The sequence below is a fragment of the Ixodes scapularis genome, unplaced genomic scaffold (assembly GCF_016920785.2).
Source record: "Ixodes scapularis isolate PalLabHiFi unplaced genomic scaffold, ASM1692078v2 PGA_scaffold10__122_contigs__length_95168666, whole genome shotgun sequence".
In the NCBI taxonomy this organism is placed as follows: Eukaryota; Metazoa; Arthropoda; class Arachnida; order Ixodida; family Ixodidae; genus Ixodes; species Ixodes scapularis.
The window spans coordinates 31030976-31051264 of NW_024609836.1; the positions used below are offsets into that span (position 1 = coordinate 31030976).

A 20289-nucleotide genomic window follows, 5' to 3' on the forward strand; every position below is an offset into this window, starting at 1 on the left:
ATGCTGATTGGACATTCATGCACGCAATCTCGCACTCCCCTTAACCTGCCTATGTCTCAGATGGCGTCTGATGTCTGCGCTATAAAGAAGCAACGTGGCCAGTGACGTTTATATCGGCCAATCTTAAACACCGCTAAACTGACTTTTTTTTTTTTTTAACGGGCATTTTCGCACGCTTTCAAGATGGCGTTTTGTTTCTGAGAATTTCTTTACACGTTGCGGCACGTGCCTAACTTTGCTTTTCCACCACGAGGAAATGTATACATACACTGGTCAGTCGAAGCATTATGACCATTTACCTAATACCGTGTTGATTCACCTTTGGCGTGCAAAACAGTTGCGAGTGTCATTTCCTGCGAAGTCCCATGCACGTCAACCAAAGTCCGATATACTGCGTGCTGAGAGACACTTACATATCTTGACCTGCCTTGTATTGTCTGTTGAGCCACATGTGGCAAATTATTTTGCTTCACCAAGCGGGGAAACCCTTCGACGACTTCATTCTGGGATGAGGCGAGGACGTACAACGCCTCGGCGTTTAGAAACAGTTTTACCGCCGTTCTTCCACTTTAGGTACTAAGGACGGCAGCTCGCAAGCACCCTGCGATATTTGCACTTTCCGAGATGCTTGTTTTGAGCCGTCGGGCTATGAGGATTTGAATGCCCTCTGTCAAAATCACGTAGATCGGCAGCCTTTTCAAATACTTGCACACATAGTCTACAAAACGATTCCTTTGTACTTCCGCGGCAGTTAATTATGCCAAACTATACCATTCACATTAGTAGGTAGTAGATAAAACGGATGGCGCGTAAGCTAGGCATGCTCATTGACATAGTGTAGGGCAGACTTGTACACGTTACTGAAAAAAAGTAAACGATTACAATTACAATTACTTCATTGTAAAAAGTAACCGATTACAATTACAATTACAGCCTCAAGAAAGTAGTCGAAAATTACTCTAAAGTAATCGATTACTTCCCACGTTACTTTTCGTTCAACTTCTTTATTGTGGTAGAATAATACTTGAATCTCGCACTTAGTTGTCTCGAAAAGAAAAAAAAAAAGCCTTGACCGTTTTTGCTTAGAGCTGAGTGAGTGACGTTAACACACCCAAACCCTCTCGTGAAAAAAATAAAAAAATAAAATAAAAAGAGCGTTGTTTAAATAGTGTGCTCACCAAAGGCTCGATAAGATCATTTGTCATACCCGAACGTAGTCTCCGGTGTACCAAAAAAAAAATAAAGTGTACCCAGGAAACGAAGCATAGTGAAGTGGCCTAGTAATCCTCGAAGTCCCATGCTTTACGGTTTACAAGGATCGTCACCCCTTACATGAAGCAATTGAAGTGTTACAAAATTAGAGTAAAATGTAATCGATTACAAGTAATACATTACTTGTAACGCGTTACGTACAAGGTCATAATGTTTTAGTTTTAGCTGATCGGTGTATATCTTTCCCTCCCCCCCTCCCCCCTCACCTTGGCGCAGGAGTTTCAAGACACGTGAATCCACGCGGCCAGCAAGGTCCCAAAGTGCTCCTGTCAACGGCAGCGGGCTCTTTAATAAATTCAGAATATGGACCGCATGGCCGCGAATCAGGCTCGACGTCATCAAAAACCTCAAATGATGTTCTTTTTTTGTGTGTGTGTGGTTTGTGGTTGCTCAATTCCTTTACATAGCTTCTTCCCGTCCCTCTACCAACATTGTATTTTGGTTGTGAATATAGACATTATTATTATTATGTTCCAGTGGTTTCAGACGCTAGCTGGACGGGCACTGGGTGCCACCGATGTTGTGCAAAAAAAGCTTTATCTGTTGTAATGCTTTGGCCAATGAAAGCGCGAGTAATCTTTGAATTTACAATCATGCAAACCATGTTAAAGCAACCTACGAACAATTCTTTTTGTTGCTCTCTTGAAAAATTTTAGCTGAATTCGTTACTGTCAGTTTTATGCACACGGTGTAAAAGAGACTCTACGACTGGCTCCAGACTAAATATTAATGGTCACTGGGGCAGCACCAAATATCCAAACAACAAACACCACAAAAAGAAATGGGAGTGTCTACGTCCGCGCGCGGGGATGTAGCCACGTCGGGAGGAAAAAAGCTCCATCCACGCACTACGTCACTTCCGGTGCACTATGTCACTTGATGCGTGGACGGAGGTAGTTCTCCTCCCGTCTTCTCTTCGTCCGCGCAGCAATCAACCTACGGTCTTGCCCACTGATCTCTATTGTAGTAGGCTAAATCGCGGAGCGCGGCCTCGGCAGCTGGGGCCGAGTTTCGCCACCGGCAGCCATTGATTGACACCAGCCAATGCATGGGACTCTATGGGAAGAACGAGAAAAAGTGCAGTTTCCCCTGTTTCTAAGCTGTTGTCGGCACTGAAACTTTTTTAATACCTTCGATAAGCCCGTCGAATAGCTTGCGTATAAACATTAAAACTGACAGCCCTCGCAGTTCTTATAAATAAATATTTTGTGCTTGAAAGTGACCCCGCTGTAGTGCAGCTCAATGAGGCGAAAGTTACCTCGAGTTACCGCGGAGTCGGTGGCGGTTTCGTCGAGTTGGGTTTAGCAGACGACAAGCTCGAAGGCTTTGCTACACGGAATTCGCTCACTTCCGGAAAGCCGCTGTCGAGATGAAACTTCTTTGTCATTCATCAACTTCTGGGCTTCCCCGAGGACGCTCTCATTGACGGCAAGTTCCTCTGTTTACTTCACTACGAGAGCAAGCAGCTTGCCACCTCAGCCGTAGGTGCTCCGGTACGTCTGACTTTTTTAATCGGCGTTCGAACGTTTGACAAATACTGATTTGATTTTCAAACAATCGACATAAGGATCGCAGCACACCATAAAATAATCGCCTCCGAGCACAGCGTACATGCTTCAATACTTTTACTTCTGTGCGTTTCTCCCATAGACTTGCGTGTATTGCCTGGTGTCAAGCAATGGCCGCCGGTGGCGACACCGACGGGCTCCCGATCCGCGATCCAGCCTACTACAGTAGAGATCAGTGGTCTTGCCTCCCATTGTTTTGCCATGTGCTCGGCGGCTATTGCTCCTCGCATTCCTGTCGTGCGCGGACTGCTGTTCCTGCCTGGTCTTCCGCAAGCGGGTTTGACTTTCTCTGAAGCGTTTTTTTTTTTTAGAGCGCAGCTCTTAGGGGCCCGTTCCCGGCTTGAGCGGCGTCGCCGTCGCCGTCGCCGTCGGCGTAACCGCGCGGTGCATCATGGGAAATGTCCCATAATGCACCGCGCGAGTCCCCCACCGGGGTCACGTGACCTTGTGGGGGGTCACGTGACCCCCCCCCGAGGTCACGTGACCCCCCGAAGTCACGTGACTCCCCTGAGGTCACGTGACCCCCTCCTCGAGGTCACGTGACCCCCCGAGGTCACGTGACCCCCCGCCGATGTCGCGTGACCCCCCGATGACGTCATCGTCACTGATGACGTCACCGGCATCCACATCGTCATCGGCATCATCACTGATGACGTCACCGGCATCGACATCGTCATTGTCACTGATGACGTCACCGGCATCTCCATCGTCATCGTCATCATCACTGATGACGTCACCAGCATCCACATCGTCATCGTCATCATCACTGATGACGTCACCGGCATCCACATCGTCATCGTCATCATCACTGATGACGTCACCGGCATCCGCATCGTCATCGTCATCATCACTGATGACGTCACCGGCATCCACATCGTCATCGTCATCATCACTGATGACGTCACCGGCATCCACATCGTCATCGTCATCATCACTGATGACGTCACCGGCATCCACATCGTCATCGTCATCATCACTGATCACGTCACCGGCATCCACATCGTCATCGTCATCATCACTGATGACGTCACCGGCATCCACATCGTCGTCGTCATCATCACTGATGACGTTACCGACATCCGCATCGTCATCGTCATCATCACTGATGACGTCATCAGTGACGTCACTGATGTCGTGACCGGCATCCGCATCGTCATCGTCATCATCACCGATGACGTCATCAGCGACGTCACTGATGACGTCACCGACATTCGCATCGTCATCGTCATCATCACTGGTGAAGTCATCAGTGACGTCACTAATGACGTCATCGGTACCCGCATCGCCATCGTCACTGATGACGTCATCAGTGACGTCAGTGATGACATCATCGGCATTGGGGGTCACGTGACCCCCAAGGTCCATGACCCCCTCCCTGGTTAGTTTAACCCCCCCCCCCAGTGCCCTTCCCTCCTCCTCCTCCTCAAGAGCTGCGCTCTAATTCGGCGTTACAGGGAGTTGTAAGCGGCTTTCATTTTTTTTTTTTTGTTTTGTTTTTTGGTCAAGGAATTTGGCCCTTTGTGTATTAACACGGTCGCGCTTCTGATATGCCTCAAGGTTTTGGCTGCCGGGGATTCGATGGTGAAATACTTGTCCCAAAATTTCCCATGGAATAACCGGGTGGCTGTCGAAGTGCGGGCGTTTAGTGCCATCAGGATCGAGGCTTTCTAATGCCCTGCTCGATTTTGGCACTAACAACACCAGCGTTTGTGCCGGCGCGTACGTTGACAAGTACCGTCGGCTGGCCGCTCAGATCTTGGAGCGCAAGTCGACGATGCAGATCGCCTCTTCTTCCGTCCTTCCGAAGCGGGAGAACAGCTAGGTTCTCTTCCTTAGAGTGTCTGCGTAGTCAGAGTGCCGAGATCCAGGCGTTGAATGATCGGCACTCAGAGGTGAACTGGCTCCTGCCGGAGTTCTGCTGAAATATATATATCCTAACGTAGAATCGCAGAACCTATTCGGGCAGAAACTGAGAGAGAGGAGGACACTAGAGCGCGGAGGAGACGTCAGAACACCGAGCTCTGGTTGGAACGATTAGCGTGTGAACGCAAAGCTATTGCTGCCTATGTCTCCACTGCATTGTTCGAACGCGTTCAAACGGCAAACGCCGGACACCTGAGTTCTGAGTTTTGCGCTCTAAAGAGTTTGACCAGTGAAGCGGAGACAAAGGCAGCTTTTATCACCACTGCACTGTCTGAACACGTTCAAATGCGAATACCAAGCGCCGGACGCCGACACTGCGCGATCAAGCGGGTTCGGCAAGTGGAGTGGAGACAAAGAGAGCTATAGCTTCGCGTTCCCACACTAATCATTCCAACCGGAGCTTGGTGTTCTGACGTGTACCCCGCGCTCTCATTTCATCTCTCCCAATTTCTGCCCGCATAGTCACGGACAAAACGAAAACGGCAGGGCGTGTTCTTGGAACTCCCGACCTCCAGCACCAGTTCCATGCCTACCGTCGTGCTTTGGCTGCGCACGCGCGCTCAAGGACCACGAAACGCCGATGCGTTGTAGAAGGTGGAGAACTCACGCTGGGAGGCGGGACAACTGACCATGCTCCCGCCTGTCGTTCTCACCTTGTTATTGACTATAAAATAATCGCAGCCCGTGCGGCACACTATTGTTGGCTGCAACCATAGCCTCCTATATACTGGTGAAGCCTGGCAGATCACCACGAGAAGCGGCCGCCGAAATGGAAAAGGTGGAGCGGCAGACAACGGATGAGAGGAGAGCCACGTGACTGGCGCCCCGTTGCAACGAGACGTCGAAACACACTTCTTCCAAGCGAACAAGTGGGTTTCGGGTCCTCGCCGCTGCAAAAGCTGAGCGCTGACGTCCAGGTTCCCCGAGAAATGGCTTTCATGATCTGTGCTACATGATCTTCTGGCTCCAAATCTGCGACCGGGCACTCCATTGGTCCGTCGTCGAACTGCCAGGCTTTGCGAGCATAGAGGCGGCTATGCTGGAACATAAGATCAACAGGAGAGGATCCTCCTCCAGCACGAGCTTTGATCACACACTTTGGCTCACGCGAAGCAAAACACGCTGGAAGCCCACAAGCGCGAGCTGAAGACGGAGCATCTATTGTTGATTTTCTGTTGCAACAGACTATGGCATTTCGACGTCGTCACACTTTAAGGGGTCATGAAACGATATCGGGTTGGAATTTATTCACCCAGACAACACCCGACATCCTCAAAAGGTACAAACGTCCTCGCGGTTTTTAAGACCTCCTCAGGACATCCTGAGAACGTCAGTCGCTGGATCATCCTAGAAACGTCCTTCCGAGGACTTATTGAGGACGAAGGATACAAAGTTAGAGGTAATATATGCGTCCTCAATTTGATTGCGTTGTTAAAAAAATAAATGATTGAAATGGCGGTAGTATACACAGTTCACGTTTACTGCGAAACTAAATTTCACATACAAATTATTACATGTAGTTGTACAAGTTTAGAACATCTTTTAACTAAAGTTTTGATTAAACAATTATTTAATAAAACCAGGACGCACTACAATTAACAATTACTATTAGTTTTGTATTTGCGCAGTATTTCGGAATTTAGTTCCATTGAAAACATTCAATCTAGGTAGCGCAAGCTACCGCCTACTACAAGGCGTACCGTTATTGCAATTAACCCATCCGAGACCCAAGCAAGCTAAGCCAAGCCAAGACAAAAGCAGAAATATCCTTGAGGTTGATGATGGCTTGATAATGTTGATGCTTGGGCTAGTTGTAATTCATGCTTGGATTGCTTGGATGGAACAGCGCGGATACAGTTACACTCACAGGCAGACAAGAAGGGAACAGACTCGCAGCGCTGACTAACAACTCAGTGATATATTTATTCTACCTCAAATCGTCATGTTCTTCTCCTTCGCCATTAATTAGAACATTTAAAATGTTTAAACACCAGAAACCAAATAGCCGAGAAACATTAATAAGTAAATAATAAAGACATAAATAAATGACAACTAAAAATAAATAAAACAATTTTTTTAATTACATTCGTTAAGTTTCATTTTATTGTAATTTATTTTCTGAAAATATTTTTTAATTTTTTTTTCGTTTTTTTTGTTTTTGGTTGTCATTTATTTATTTATTCATAAATTACTTATTAATGTTTCTCGGCTATTTGGTGTTTCAAAATTTAAAATGTTCTCAATCAGCGCTGCGAGTCTGTATATCCGCGCTGTTCCATCAAAATTGATGATGGCAGCAATGCAAGGCGGTGACAAAGGTTAGTATTTTTTATATGTAGTACTCCTTCGAAATGGCGGAAAGCAGTGAACGGCCATTTCGGCGGGAAAGATGCCGGCGCGTAAACGAATGCTTCGAGCTTATCGCACTAACATTAATTATGATTTTTTTCTAAACCATCTTAGTTTTCTGCTTTGACTGTCATCACAAATCAATGTTTCAGGGGCGTTGAAAGCAAGTGTTGAGTGTACAAACAAAGCTGATGTGGAGACCATCATTAAATTGTGGCCGCGCCCCGCTGGAGAGAAACTGAAAAAGCTGCAGTCAAAAGCCGGATATGTTCGGCATGATGGTAAGTTTCCAACATTACCTGTTTTTATTATAGAAACTTATGAAATTGATTTTTTTTTTGTAGATCCCGCTGAATATTCGGGCTAGTGCTGGCCAACATGCGAAGCCAGACTGCATAATTGGTGTTGACATTAAAAAGTCATGTATAACATTTTCTCTCCAATAAAGTATTTCCTGAACAGTTAGTTACCCTTGTTTGCAATAATGAATGGCATAATCATGCTCACAGTTACAGGCTAAGAACATAGGGCAAGGAAAGACGCAGTGGAGAAAGCAGACGGGATGCTGGAGGGGAGAGGTTTTCTTCTCTCCTCTTCAGCATTCCGTCAGCTTTCTTCCTCCCTTCTCTTGCCCTATGTTCTTAGCCTCTCACTGACTAGTAATCTATAATTTGTGTGTGAATTTCACCTTTTAAATAGTACACAACAATGAATTTCTTTCTGCAGGCAGCTCCTGCAGGCATGTTCAGGTTCAAAATCCAGTTGGAGAAAACCTAAAAACAATAAAATTGAAAGCATCCTAACAGCTCAGTGAACAGCTGCACCTGCAGTGCATTGTCTTAAAAATGTACTAGAAAAATCCTTGGCTGCCCTCCTGAGGACGTTCTGAACATGTAAAAATGTACTAGAAAAATCCTTGGCTGCCCCCCCTGAGGACGTTCTGAACATGTCCTGAGGCCGGACAAAAGGACGTTTTTAGAATGTTTCCAGGATTATTTGAGGACATCCTCACGACATCATAATGTCCTCAAAAGGTTGTCCTCAGGACATCCTGGGGATGTCCAAGTGTTGTCTGGGTCATGTTTGCAGAGGCATACTGGTCTGGCCCAAGTATGCTCGCTCAGACCTCCACTGATTCAGAAGTTTTTTTGTTTTTTTTTTGTCGCAGTGAAATTGCGAGGATAGAAGGGGACTATCCCTAGCCAAAAAGACTGCTTGAAAAAAGAGTCGGAAAGAATCCGAAGTTCTAAGGCGTCATATGGTACGGGAGGCCAGTCTGGACTTGGCCAACCTGGAATCTTAACCGGATTTGGAAAGCCCGGAAATCAACCCGGGCATGGCCAACCTGGAATCCTAGCCGGATTTGGACAGCCCGGATATCATGTCGGACATGGCCAACCTGGAGAACTTGAACGGAGGTCGATCTGGATCAGGCCATTCCCAACTATAAAAGAAATAAGTTTACTTGAAAGCAGATTCGTGTACTCTAGATATGAAGAAAAAAACCAGGCTGACCAATATCACTGAAAAACAAGTGGCGTGAAATTAACACTTCACAGGAGGTTTTTGTGCGTCCATGGAGCGAAGATCGCAGACAAAAATGAAGGTTTCAATTTCATTTATTTACAAATACATCAAATTATTAAGGAAGTAAAGGAACACCTAAAATAAACACATAACAGTTGGTTATAGTGACCTCACAAGTACAGCGAAGATTGTGGGCTATTATCGCCGTTGTAAGGCTGCCATGCTCTCAACATTATTTTTAAAAAAAGTCTTAAAAAACAGTTACATAAAATATTTCAAAACTAATGTTCATTATAAGCATTGGATAATAAAAACAGTACATTAAAAAAATTCTGTAGTTAAAAAAAATTACCTCTGGACGAACAGTATGAAAGAACTAAAAAAACAAATGAAAAGGCTATTTGTAACAAATCCTAAGGTAAAAACTCCATAAAGAAAAAAAATATGTTTGCACATAGTCACACGTTACATGTCTTCCTCAGCATCCAAGCAGTGAGAAGGGACCTTCTTCTGTATGCCTTGGGCCTTCTCGGCCGATCTGTTCTTCTCCACCATGAAGTCCCCCATTAACTTTTTTACGACCTTCTTCACGGAGAGTTCCCTCGCAGGCTTCTTTTGCCCCTGCTTTCCACCTTCCTTCTTGTCTTTCTTGGGGGCCCTTTTGGGACAGCGGCTGAAGGCAACTGCAATTCAGAAAATTGCAGTTTTTACTTTTTTTTGTTGGTCTGCATTCCGAAGCTAAGACTAAAAGTATTTCATGAAATACGAAGCACACCACACCCAAGTCCGAAAGTAAGAATGCAGAAGGGAACGAAGTACGGTGGGCTTCACCATCTTGCACTGGCACCTGCACGTGGAGCACCGCTTGACGTGCGCACATAATACGGTGAATCATGTTAGCTAGTTTGACTTACGAGACTTACTTTTCAAGCATTTTAAAGGTAGCGGGGGTGCTTAATGTGGCATGGTGCATGCTCATTGTTCTACGGTAGTCTTAAATTGTCACTTTCCCACATATATGTATTTTATTACATAAAGAATAAATCTAGTTTGTAAACAAATGGCACACTCACCAGTGAGGGCGTCAATTTTTTCAGGGGTTAAAGGCGCCTTTCCCACTGCCCCGTGCTTCAGGTGGCTCCTGCAGGGTTGTCCTGACACGCTCCGGTTATAAAGTTCCTCGGGCTTCCAAAGTCTGCGGCTGATTATTCTTAAAAAGCGGCCAGGGGTCGTAGCTTTGGCGGCCGCACAATTCAGTGTGGCCTCAGGCACCATGATCCCATGTCCAAGATGAACCTGCAACGAGGCAAGTGATTTAAAACAGGTAAAAAAGAGTGATGAAATAAAAGTAACACAGGTGGGCACTCTACTATCGTGTAGAGTTAGACTTCTGACTTATTTGATGGAAATGTTGGGCGGCGTCTCGGATCGTACCCTTTTTGCGAAAATCGGGAATAAGTCCAAAGATCGGAATATATTTTTTGGCGGGTCTTCGAAGCTTTCCGAGTTTTGGGTGGTATTTCACCGCCAGACAATAATGGAACAATTTGGTGCAAGAAAACCCAGTGAAGAACATACTGGCACTATGTGATGATTGTCTTGCAATAGGGTGACCCATAAAACTGCGTCGGCGTTTTCTTCTGGCACTGGAATTTGATTGGCTTTCCATAGAAACTCAGCAGTGTTCAATAATCGCCATTGTGTTTGTGGTGAACAAAGGAGGGCAGAGACTAAGTTCTATGAGCTGGTATACATTATTGCAAAGCATAATCACACCGAATTTGCTCGTCTATGTCAGCTGACACTTTCATCTGCGCCTACCACAACTGGTCAAAACATCGAGCACCGAATACGGGTAACTTCACATGGGTACAAATTAATTTTTTGAGAAGTCCGCAATTAAGATAGAACAAGCGTGTGGTCATACCTTCACTAGATTCCATGCCATTCTGGTTGTTTTTGTGGGAATCATTGTTTTTGTACCGGCCCACCAAGGGATCTACGATTTTGGAACCCAGCGGTACAGCGACTCACCTGTTCTCCAACGATCCTGTCAATACTTCAACACCAGCATCAAATAAAAGCAACTGTGTGCTTGGCATCGACTGCTTTGATTTTACAGCGGAGTTGCATTGCAATACGCGAAGTATTCCAGCACTCATGCTGCGGGAAATCAAACAGTTGCCGGTGTCGAGGGCGTCTTGTCATCTGAATGGCTTTGCTCCCAAGACTGCCATCTGATATTTTCATCTGAGTCCTGCGTTACTACATACATCGTATTTTAGGACCTTGAATTGCCTTTCCCTCTGATCATGGTGGCGCGATTAGCGCAGCTTTAAACTGAAGTTTAGATGCAGCCAAAAAGTACAGATTCAAGCAAGTTTCAGCTTTTTCTGTTTTCACGTTTCTTGGGTAAATGATATGTTTCACTTGCTGTGCAGTTTTTACGATCGGCAATTTTCTTGGTATCACACAACCAGGAAGCGCGGGAAGGACCAAAGAGTCTTCATTGGCAATACCGAGTGCTCCCTCGATAGCGCAGCACATCATCACCTCATTAAAAGAGACTGCCTTTACGTCAAACTTCGCATCACTTGAAGAGATTTTCGGTCTCCCCCTCCACCCACAAATTCGAATGAAAGATTTTCCGCTGTATTAGGTTTTATTTAAAAGTGAAGTGTCCTATTTAGGCTCATAAGTACACACCTACAATGTGAAAATAGTAAATGCACAACCGAGTCCTGCATAAAATAATATCCAATACTAGTGTGAGGCAAGTCTCTAGTTGTACCCTTTCGTCAAAAAAATTTATCCGTGAGCCTTTATGATCCCGTCAATATAACTAGGCAACAGCTTGCGTCATTGTACCACCTGTAATATTAGCACTACTAGTGACTGAGACTGGCCACCGAGTGTAAGAAAGTGGGGCAGATCTACAATTGTGCTGCAAATTAGTTTAGTATTGATTTCTCCACCCCAAATCGAGAGCTTGACTTATTTGTAACTAGTAGCGTTAGCAACTTGGCCACGTGGTAGTATATATTACCGACTTGGCCACGCGGCAGTATACGTTACCGAATTGGCCACGCGGCAGTACGTGTATTACAATTAACGAGCTTATGGCACTCTTCCGCAAAGTGGCTGCTATCTGTTCTTATAGATTTGCTGTCCATCCTGGAACAGTGGCCTACCCATAGTTTCTACTCTTTTGCTCAACCATGTCAGGGACTGTCATATTTTTGAATGCCAACCAATTGATTATCATAAAAGATACTCACTGCCCTATAAATTAATACGTAATAATTGTCACACCAACCAGATCCATAGAAAAATTAAGATTATGCATTTCCAGCTAAAATAGTAATTTCGCAGTCACCGGACAAACAGGCTGACAGAACAAAATTTTGACCGTGGCAGAAGAAACTAGGCATGAAGAGCTTCGAGCCTTGTTGGGTCTTAGGATCCTCTACTGTGCAGGAAGAACTGGCGCGACCTGGAGGTGAAAATGTTAAGCCAGAGGGCCAGGGATAAAATGGGCGCCCTATTTACGAATAGTGGTACGAGTCACGTGCGACCTTTTAAAAAAAATTCATAGTGGTCTGTTGCAATCGACCAGGCCACAGAATCACACTTTAGACAGCTGAAATGCCGATTATCTACCTGCGTCCACAGCTTTGATAACGAAATGGGTAAGTTTAGTACCCTGGCTCCCAAGGTTTGAAGATGCATTGAATGTGCCTAAACACGGGCGATCCTTTGCTCCAGTTTGTGCTCGGTTGCATGAGCTCATGTCTGGCCACTGTGCCTCAAGGCAATGGCAGAAACATGACATTGTTAATGGTTTATGTGATGATGAACATGCTTTTGTAAAGCCTGTGTGGTGCTCATCTACCCAAATAACCTCATTGGACAACGAAATTCGTAACAATTTTTTCGTTAAAAAGAGTCGTTTTATAAAAGAAGGTTCAACAAAATGCCCAGCAGGCCCAAATACATACTTTACCATCCCGGACAGCAAGAAGCGGAGGGATGTCCCCAGCCTCGCCACAACCGGCGGCCCTGGCAGCACCTGCGAGAGCAAATCAGATTATAGACACCAGTACGTCTTAAGGGACAGCTCTGGTCCAATTTCAATGTTAAGAAAATAACGCAGTCTTTTGTCGTATCATGTGAAAAGCCTACACGTAAAATATTACGACGCGATTTCATCTAAAAGTTGATTAAACCGACCATCGAAGTCGGATCGGCTCCACGGTCACCAAAATTGACAGTACACTGTGATCGATGCGAGTGTGACCCAAAGTTTGACGAGACAAGAATTGTTGGAAGCGGCGCAAAAAAAATCGCTCGCGAAATCTTGGAGGCCTTCACCATAAGATCTCGTGGCACCGATGTCTGTGTCAGCGCCCCATCTTTATCTCTATCTGATAGGGAGTATACGTTCCTTCAAAATGAACGTGTCACGTAGGAAAACGCGCTAGGCTTTGTTCTATCTTTTTTTCTTACCGATGCGCACGTGTCCATTGGGCACAGCTTGCGTTTCTGTGTTTTTCTAAAATAAAGTTCAGCTGAAAGTGCGCCTCGTCCTGTCTGCTTCTCTCCTTGTGTCCTCGTTGTTTTGGCGCCTCACTTCAAACCGCCTAATCTAGCGGGCGACGCGCGGCGCGCTTAGCAGCCCAGTCAACGTTTCTGTGTGGACACAGCCATCACTGGGCGGAACGTCAACTGGAAGAACTGTTTTGTTTGTTTCTTACTTTTCGAGGCACGGAGCGCGAGAGCGAGAGAAAAAATAATGTGGGGCGCCGTCCGCCGCTTTCACTGACGACATAGCCGACGTTTCCTTACCACGTGGTGTCCAGTAGTTGACGAGCAGGACCAATGTTGCCTGCCGCAGGCAAAGTTTCGGTTTCGCTTTATGCTTTTCCTTTAAACGAGGTTTGTAAGAAAACTGTTTAACTTTTCGGAAAACTAATGATATAGAACCATTTATTAGTAGTTTTGACATGATAATCACCGGTAAACCCAGAATTGACCGAAGTTGACCTTTAAAGGAAAACTCTGCATAGTTCAGAAAAGTTTTGGGAGGATAGATGATCATACATTGAGAGGTATTATTAAACAGCACTACATTATTTGTTTCACCAAAATACAGTTTTCTTGCATTCCTCATTTAAATTACAGTTGAACCTCGATCTGACAAAGTCGCGGAGAGCTATGGATTATTTCATTAAATCGTGAATTTCGTAAAATCGAAAATAGCGTTTCCCGGTCATTCGATTCTATAAATATAAAGCTTAACGTAGCGTCTCCAAGGAACTGCCGTGGTAATATAGAGCAGCAGATTCGCTGAAAATGTGAGCCCAGCGCATATAAAATCACTCCTCAAAAGCAATTCGCACTGCTCGGGCTTAAAAAAAAAATAATAGGAGCTACCAAGGTAGAAATGCTTCCAGTCCAGGCTCTGTTATGAAACCGGAAATGGACTACAGCTAGAGCTGGAAATCTATTTTACCAGCCGAATTGCAGGCTGTTTCCACCCAGAAACGGACAAATTTCTTTCTGGAAATTAGATTTTTCCTCATCTAGCTGGGAAACTTCCAGGTGGATCATGTACTTCCAAGCTGGAATTCTGATTTCCAGCAGGAGCAGCATCTATTTCCAGCTGTAAACAGAATTTCCAGCTGCTGCTGTATAATTTAAGCTTATTTTCATGTGGGTACCAACTCTTCAGGAAACGACAGATTTATTGCCTAACAAAAAAGCTCGCTGTCTTCGCCTTCGAGCTCTTTGTCAACAGCGGGCGTATGTAGATCTTTTAAAGCATTAGCGTTTTCCACCAGCCAGTCACCGGCTTTGGGTCTTCAAACTGCCAGTCGCATTAGCTAGATCTATGCTAATGCAGTTAAGGATGCATTTTGCTGTTATATGCAAACCAAAAACCAATGAGATCTAGCAATGCACTTTGAGGATATTAGCCATGAGTGAGTTGACCAGAGAGGTATTAAAGAAGACATTCCTTAAAAATAAAATACATAATACAGTAAATATCAAGGGAGCTAATCAACAGGGGATGCAGCTAACAGGCTGGATCACACATCAAATTGTATCTTTATTGGCAGCGAAGAAAGAATAGCCAAAGTATTCTTAATACAAATCCTATCGAAAAATAAGAGTATAAACTGGATTATGGAACAGAAAATCTAACTGGATATCTTGCTGGAAACCTGAAATCCAGTTTGCAGACTATTGTCCGCTAACTGGATTTCGGGTTGCCAGCAAGAAATACCGTTAGAATTTCTGTTTCATAATCCAGTTTATACTGAATTTTTTCGGTAGGGAAGCCTCCCAATGAGAACTTCTGAGCCAATCATGTCCCTTTCCTTTCCCAGAGCGGGCGAAAGCACCGCATACACAGTACTGATTCCCATATCCTATGCCAACACAGAACAAGTGATGGGCACGCTGTGCTCGGATGTTGTCCAACATTTTTTTTAATGTGGAGAGAAAGGGACATGATCAGCCAAGAACTGCCCATTTTGCAAGTATCTAAAATCGGCAAGCCAAAAAAACAATGTCCACACAGTTTGTAATTTGTCTCTAACCCCAAAAAGGGTTGGGGCAAATTCACATTTGACATTGTGAAATTCCAAGACGAAGAATGCACATGAAATTAACAAAAGAAAGAAGAGTGTTTTTTTATGAGTCTTCCATATTGGTGGTTCCTATCTTAAAGTTCACCCTATGCCTTGGGTGCCGTTTCCATAACCTTAGATTCCTTCAAAAAGAGCTGCACAAAAATATCACCATGAATACTACAGCAAAATGAATGTTATTCCATCATACACATTCTAGAAGTCACTTCCTACCTCCCCCACAAGAATTGGTCTATCCTTTGAAACAATCACAGCTCAATATGCTTCTTTTGTGGACAGTATATGGTAGACAGGCATACCGTGGGGTTCAGCAGGTGTTACCTCGTCGTCCCCGTCAACCTCCAGGGAACGCGGAGATCGGTTTTCTGCAGGTGAATAACCAGGTGGCTCCGGAACTGTTGGCTCTGTCATGCTGCCCAGTGGTGGCACCCTGGTGGCTGCTTCCTCAAGTGCTGTTAAACAACCCGAAAACCAAATATTTAACCTAAAACTACAGAAGAGAAACAATGAAGCGATTAAATGCCATTCTTCATGATTTAAGACCCCAATAATTTCAAGTGCTCCGAGGCAACATATATACAACATTATCTTTGCTGTTACTGCATGTTTAGCGTAGAGGTAGAATGAAACTGCTCTAGGTTCTTAACAGACCAAGCGTATTGTGCGTGTCCACGAACATCCCAAGGTCAGACGGCAATAAAGGTTGCGAATTTCAGAGAATTGTATTTGGGGTACAAACGCTCACTATATGGCTTAAGGCTCAGACAAACCATTTTCTTGACACTGTATGTCGCAAATTGTTTAAAGTGCTAATGGTACCACTATTGTAACTATTGCTATTACCATTTGAAATTAAAGTTTAAAAACAGGCTTGTTCTTTGTTTGCTACAAATGCTGAAAATGGGGTCATCAGCATTTCATTTTTCATTGCTGATGTTTGTACAAATTTCCTTCTCTTCAGTCACTCTAAAGTTAGGGTTGACTTATATTGAAATCTGTTTTACTATTCTCAAAGAATTCTCCAGTGCAGGGACCTGCCTAAATTCTAGTAACTACAGTAATGTCTAGCAAGAAACAGATGGCCAATTAGAAAACACCAGAATGTCGTCTTAGTGCGCTCACATGAGGATTCTGGAGCATTGGCTGCATCACCCTGGGACTTCGTATCAGCGCCAGGCACCAACACAGAGGCAGCCACGGCTAAGGCATTTCCTCGAAGTGCAGCAGTGGGCTGTGGCCTGGACTTTCCTGTGTGCATGCTAGGGCCAGGCACCGGCACTGACACGGAGGCAGTCACTGCTGCTGCTTGACCCTGCGGCACTGGAGTAGATTGAAGGCTGGCTTCTCTTGCTATCTCTGGAAAAGGTACACAGTGACCTTGTGAATCAATATTCCCTTCTCAGCCAAATGGGAGATGATCAACCAACTCGCTGCATCTTCCATTGTATAGGTGAGGGCTCGCCACCACAGTTAGTAAACAAGAGACATCATTACAAAGCGTAAGTTGTAAACATGCGAGGGGTAAATATGACGGTAATTTACCAATTTGGTCAAGGACGGCACGTGTCAGGCGGAAGTTTGTGTGCTGCTCATCGCTGAGCTTTGCACGGAGTCGCTCGATAGTTGCGAGAGCTTCTTGAAGCTTTGCCTCCACGACCCCTTCGGCGCATGTCGGGCACACCTTCGGTTCTTCCGCCCTGCAGAGCTTCTCACGGAGAGACCGTATTGTTTCCTGAGCTCTGTCAAGGTCTGCCATAGGAACAACTTCAGGAATGTCATCCTCAATGGTGCTGCCCAACTTCCTCTTGCCGAGAAGGCATGTCAGCTGCCTTTTTCTTGCAGTCGCCTCGTGTTGCCTGAGCTTCTTACACGGGGATGAGGAGGCAGAAAGTGATGGTGATGCCTAGAATATACAAAGTACTTTATTATATTTCATTTTACTGTAAAAGTTTATAAAAACAAAACAGCATACAAGTTTTTGCTTTATCTACTTCGAAAATCCTTCAAAGCCGCCAGATGTTCTGCCAGTTTATGCAGCCAATGTGCATTACAGTCACGTTTTAAGGGTTGGAAATACTTTTAGAATGTGTTGTGCACAGAACATTGATAGAGTTAGGTGATTTTTGCTAAGACTCGAACTCGCCACGAATGTGAACCCGAATTCTTGTTGAGGAATTGATACAGACCATGCAGAAATCAGCTGACAATGCAATGTTCTATCTAATCTGTATTGTGCATTCAGTCGTTCTGGTTATGAGCTACAAGAACGGGCACCGAAAGCACTTTTGGTTCGCAACACATCATGGAATGCTGGGCAGCTCATTTTTTTGCTGATTCCAAAAGAGTAGCAGATTCGGGTTTATATTTTTTTTTCTGCAGACGGTCTCACACTGAAATGAGAATGATTTCCTGCTTATGGTTTTTGAGCAGTCAGGATTTCTTAAAGTGCCTATTCAGTAAAAGACCAAAAATCATTTCATGTATGCAGAGCAGAGCGCATTGGATGATAGTTAAAACAGAAATAAAATACCGAAATGGACGAAGAACAGACACTCACAGTTCCTTACGAAATAATTGTGAGCGTCCGTCCTTCCTTTATTTCAATGTTTTATTCTTTCTGTGTGAACAATAATTTCTTGCCGCTTTAAAGAACATATTTACTTACTTCGCGTCGATCCTCAAAAATATGTGGGATAATCATTCGATTTTTGTGAGACATCTCCTCCAGGAGTGCCGCCTTTGATTCTGAAAAAAAAAAAAAAAGATATGAAACAAGATACAGCACAACACAACAACACAAAAGACACAAGATATTTCTCTTAAAAGCCAACTCCGCTTCATTTTGGTTTTTGAAAAAAAAAAAAACAAAAAAAAAACAACGCAGTCCTTTTTAGTATCACATACGAAGATCACACATAAAATATTATGACTTGACTGTCTAAAAGTTTGTGAAACGGTCCGGCAAACTTCAATGTGCAAAGCTGTCGAAACCGGCCGAATCTAGCGGGCGAACTGAGGCGCAGTTAACAGCACAGTCAGGGTTTCGAGATTGGCGTAGCCAACATTGAGCTAAACGTCATCACCATTGCCCTTTTTGTTTATGTTCACTTCTCCGGGCACGAGTAAGGGGTGACAAGCAACGTTTGCTTTCGGCACTCAGCGGTGTCCACATGATTGGCGTAACACGCCTGCGCAGCGCGATTCTTGGTGGGTTGTCCAGCCGTCGTCGTCTTACCGTTCGTGATTATTATCTCTCGGACTTTCGTTCACACTACGTGCACGAACTGATGCCGTAGTTGTGCAGATGTCGTCGAATGTTGTGGACACCCAAATGTGGTGAAAAGTGCGGTGCAGACTAAAGTCCCTTGATAAAGTCTAAGCTTGCAAGTACCACCAACCATTGTTGTGGAAACGCACAACACATGTGCCACGAGAGGTGCTCCGCCGCCATTTGCTTCCAAGGGCCGCTCATTTCAGTGCTGCGCCGCAATATGCTACCAAAGGCCGCTCGAGACACAAGCATCGTGCACTGGCGGATTGACGCAACTTGCAACACAAACGGAAACAGATCGAGGGGCTTTAGTGCAGACGATACTTCTGCCTGACACACGTCCGGCCTAACGGTGGCCCGTTGGCCCGCATCAATCCCAGCCATCGTTGCGAAGTGAATCAAGTGACATCTTGTTTTTGGCTGCCCGAAGCCAACGTTGCCGGACAGAGCCAAAGTTTCGGTTTCGATATCTGCTCATATTTAAAGTAAGAATTAACAATATATATCCCATTTTTCTCGAAGCAAGTGCCGTAGCGCCTTTTATTAGCGCTTTCTGACGTGAAATCCCTCATTATCCCGACATTTTTGGAATTGAGCAGGATTGTCCTTTAAATAATGTATGTTACCTCTTTTTTAATGCCCTGAAAAGTAATCATGTCGTGTTACACCTGAGACTGCGGTGGAAGCAATCGGAAGAACTTTCAGTAGAAGGAACAGACACAGAGAACGTCTCAAACTCAGCTACTGTCTCAAACTCAGCTAACGTCTCAAACTCAGCTGAGTTTGAGACGTTCTCTGTGTCTGTTCCTTCTACTGAAAGTTCTTCCGATTTCTTCCACCGCAGTCTCAGGTGTAACACGACATGATTAGCTACCACCAGCTCGCCTGCACTCTCACCGTCTGTTCCCTGAAAAGGAAGCCGGAACATTTTTTGCTAACGGCGGGCAGGTATACCGATTTTCATTTTTCTACCATTTAATGGGGAGCGCAAGTTCGTCTGCTTCTTTTGCAGGGGTTATGGTGACGTCAGAACGCCGAGCTCTGATTGAGGGGTAGAGGGCAGACATCAAAGCAACATGCCGTGAGGTCTACCCACGATCCTTCAATCTGATCCAATCAGAGCGTCCAGCGTTCTGACGTCAGCACAACCCGTTCTGACGTCAGCACAATCCCTGCAAAAGAAGCAGACGAACAGGCGCCCCGCAATTGGAATGTTATGCCATTTCTGGGAACTCCAACCGAGCTATGGCGCATTCACGCTGGAAGCGGATCCGCGTTTTCGCGAAGCGGATACGGTTTATGAGCGACCCCGTTCAGACACATCCAGAGGCGGTTGGCGGTTTCTCGGCGATCACGCGTGATCTTTCGAGACTTGCGCTTGGCAATTAACCCTGCTTTACAATCCAAAATCCACTCCAATCTAAAATCTAAAGCCAAAATTTTGCTGTTTTGGCATTCTGAAAATCTTTTTCGAGATGTTCGCACGCATCCTGAGTTCGGGCAGCGAAAAAAGATGCATGGACCCGCAAAACCCGCCGTGATGCGGGGGGGGAATGCGCTCGGTGCTAGCCGGTCGTGGCATCGCTGGTGGTGGACTCTCCTGCCGTCACTCGCACGTCGATCGAGTCTACTGTTTGTTTGACATTAAAGGAGCTGTGCAACAATTTCAAGGCTTTGCTTAAATAAGTGTGGAAGTCGATGCCTGACACTTCTGAAGTGAACTACA

General features: G+C 45.1%; 1 protein-coding gene across 1 annotated transcript; it reads right to left on the bottom strand.

Annotated features, from left to right (window-relative positions):
• Positions 1 to 9104: 9104 nt before the first annotated feature.
• On the bottom strand, positions 9105 to 16503 carry LOC121834756. Its single transcript, XM_042288513.1, has 5 exons — positions 16415 to 16503; positions 15592 to 15744; positions 12638 to 12708; positions 9713 to 9935; positions 9105 to 9322 (listed from the first exon to the last, which is right to left on the bottom strand). The coding sequence occupies exons 2-5, from the start codon at positions 15701 to 15703 to the stop codon at positions 9105 to 9107; spliced, it is 624 nt and encodes a 207-aa protein (XP_042144447.1). The 5' UTR covers positions 15704 to 15744; positions 16415 to 16503.
• Between the last annotated feature and the right edge of the window lie 3786 nt (positions 16504 to 20289).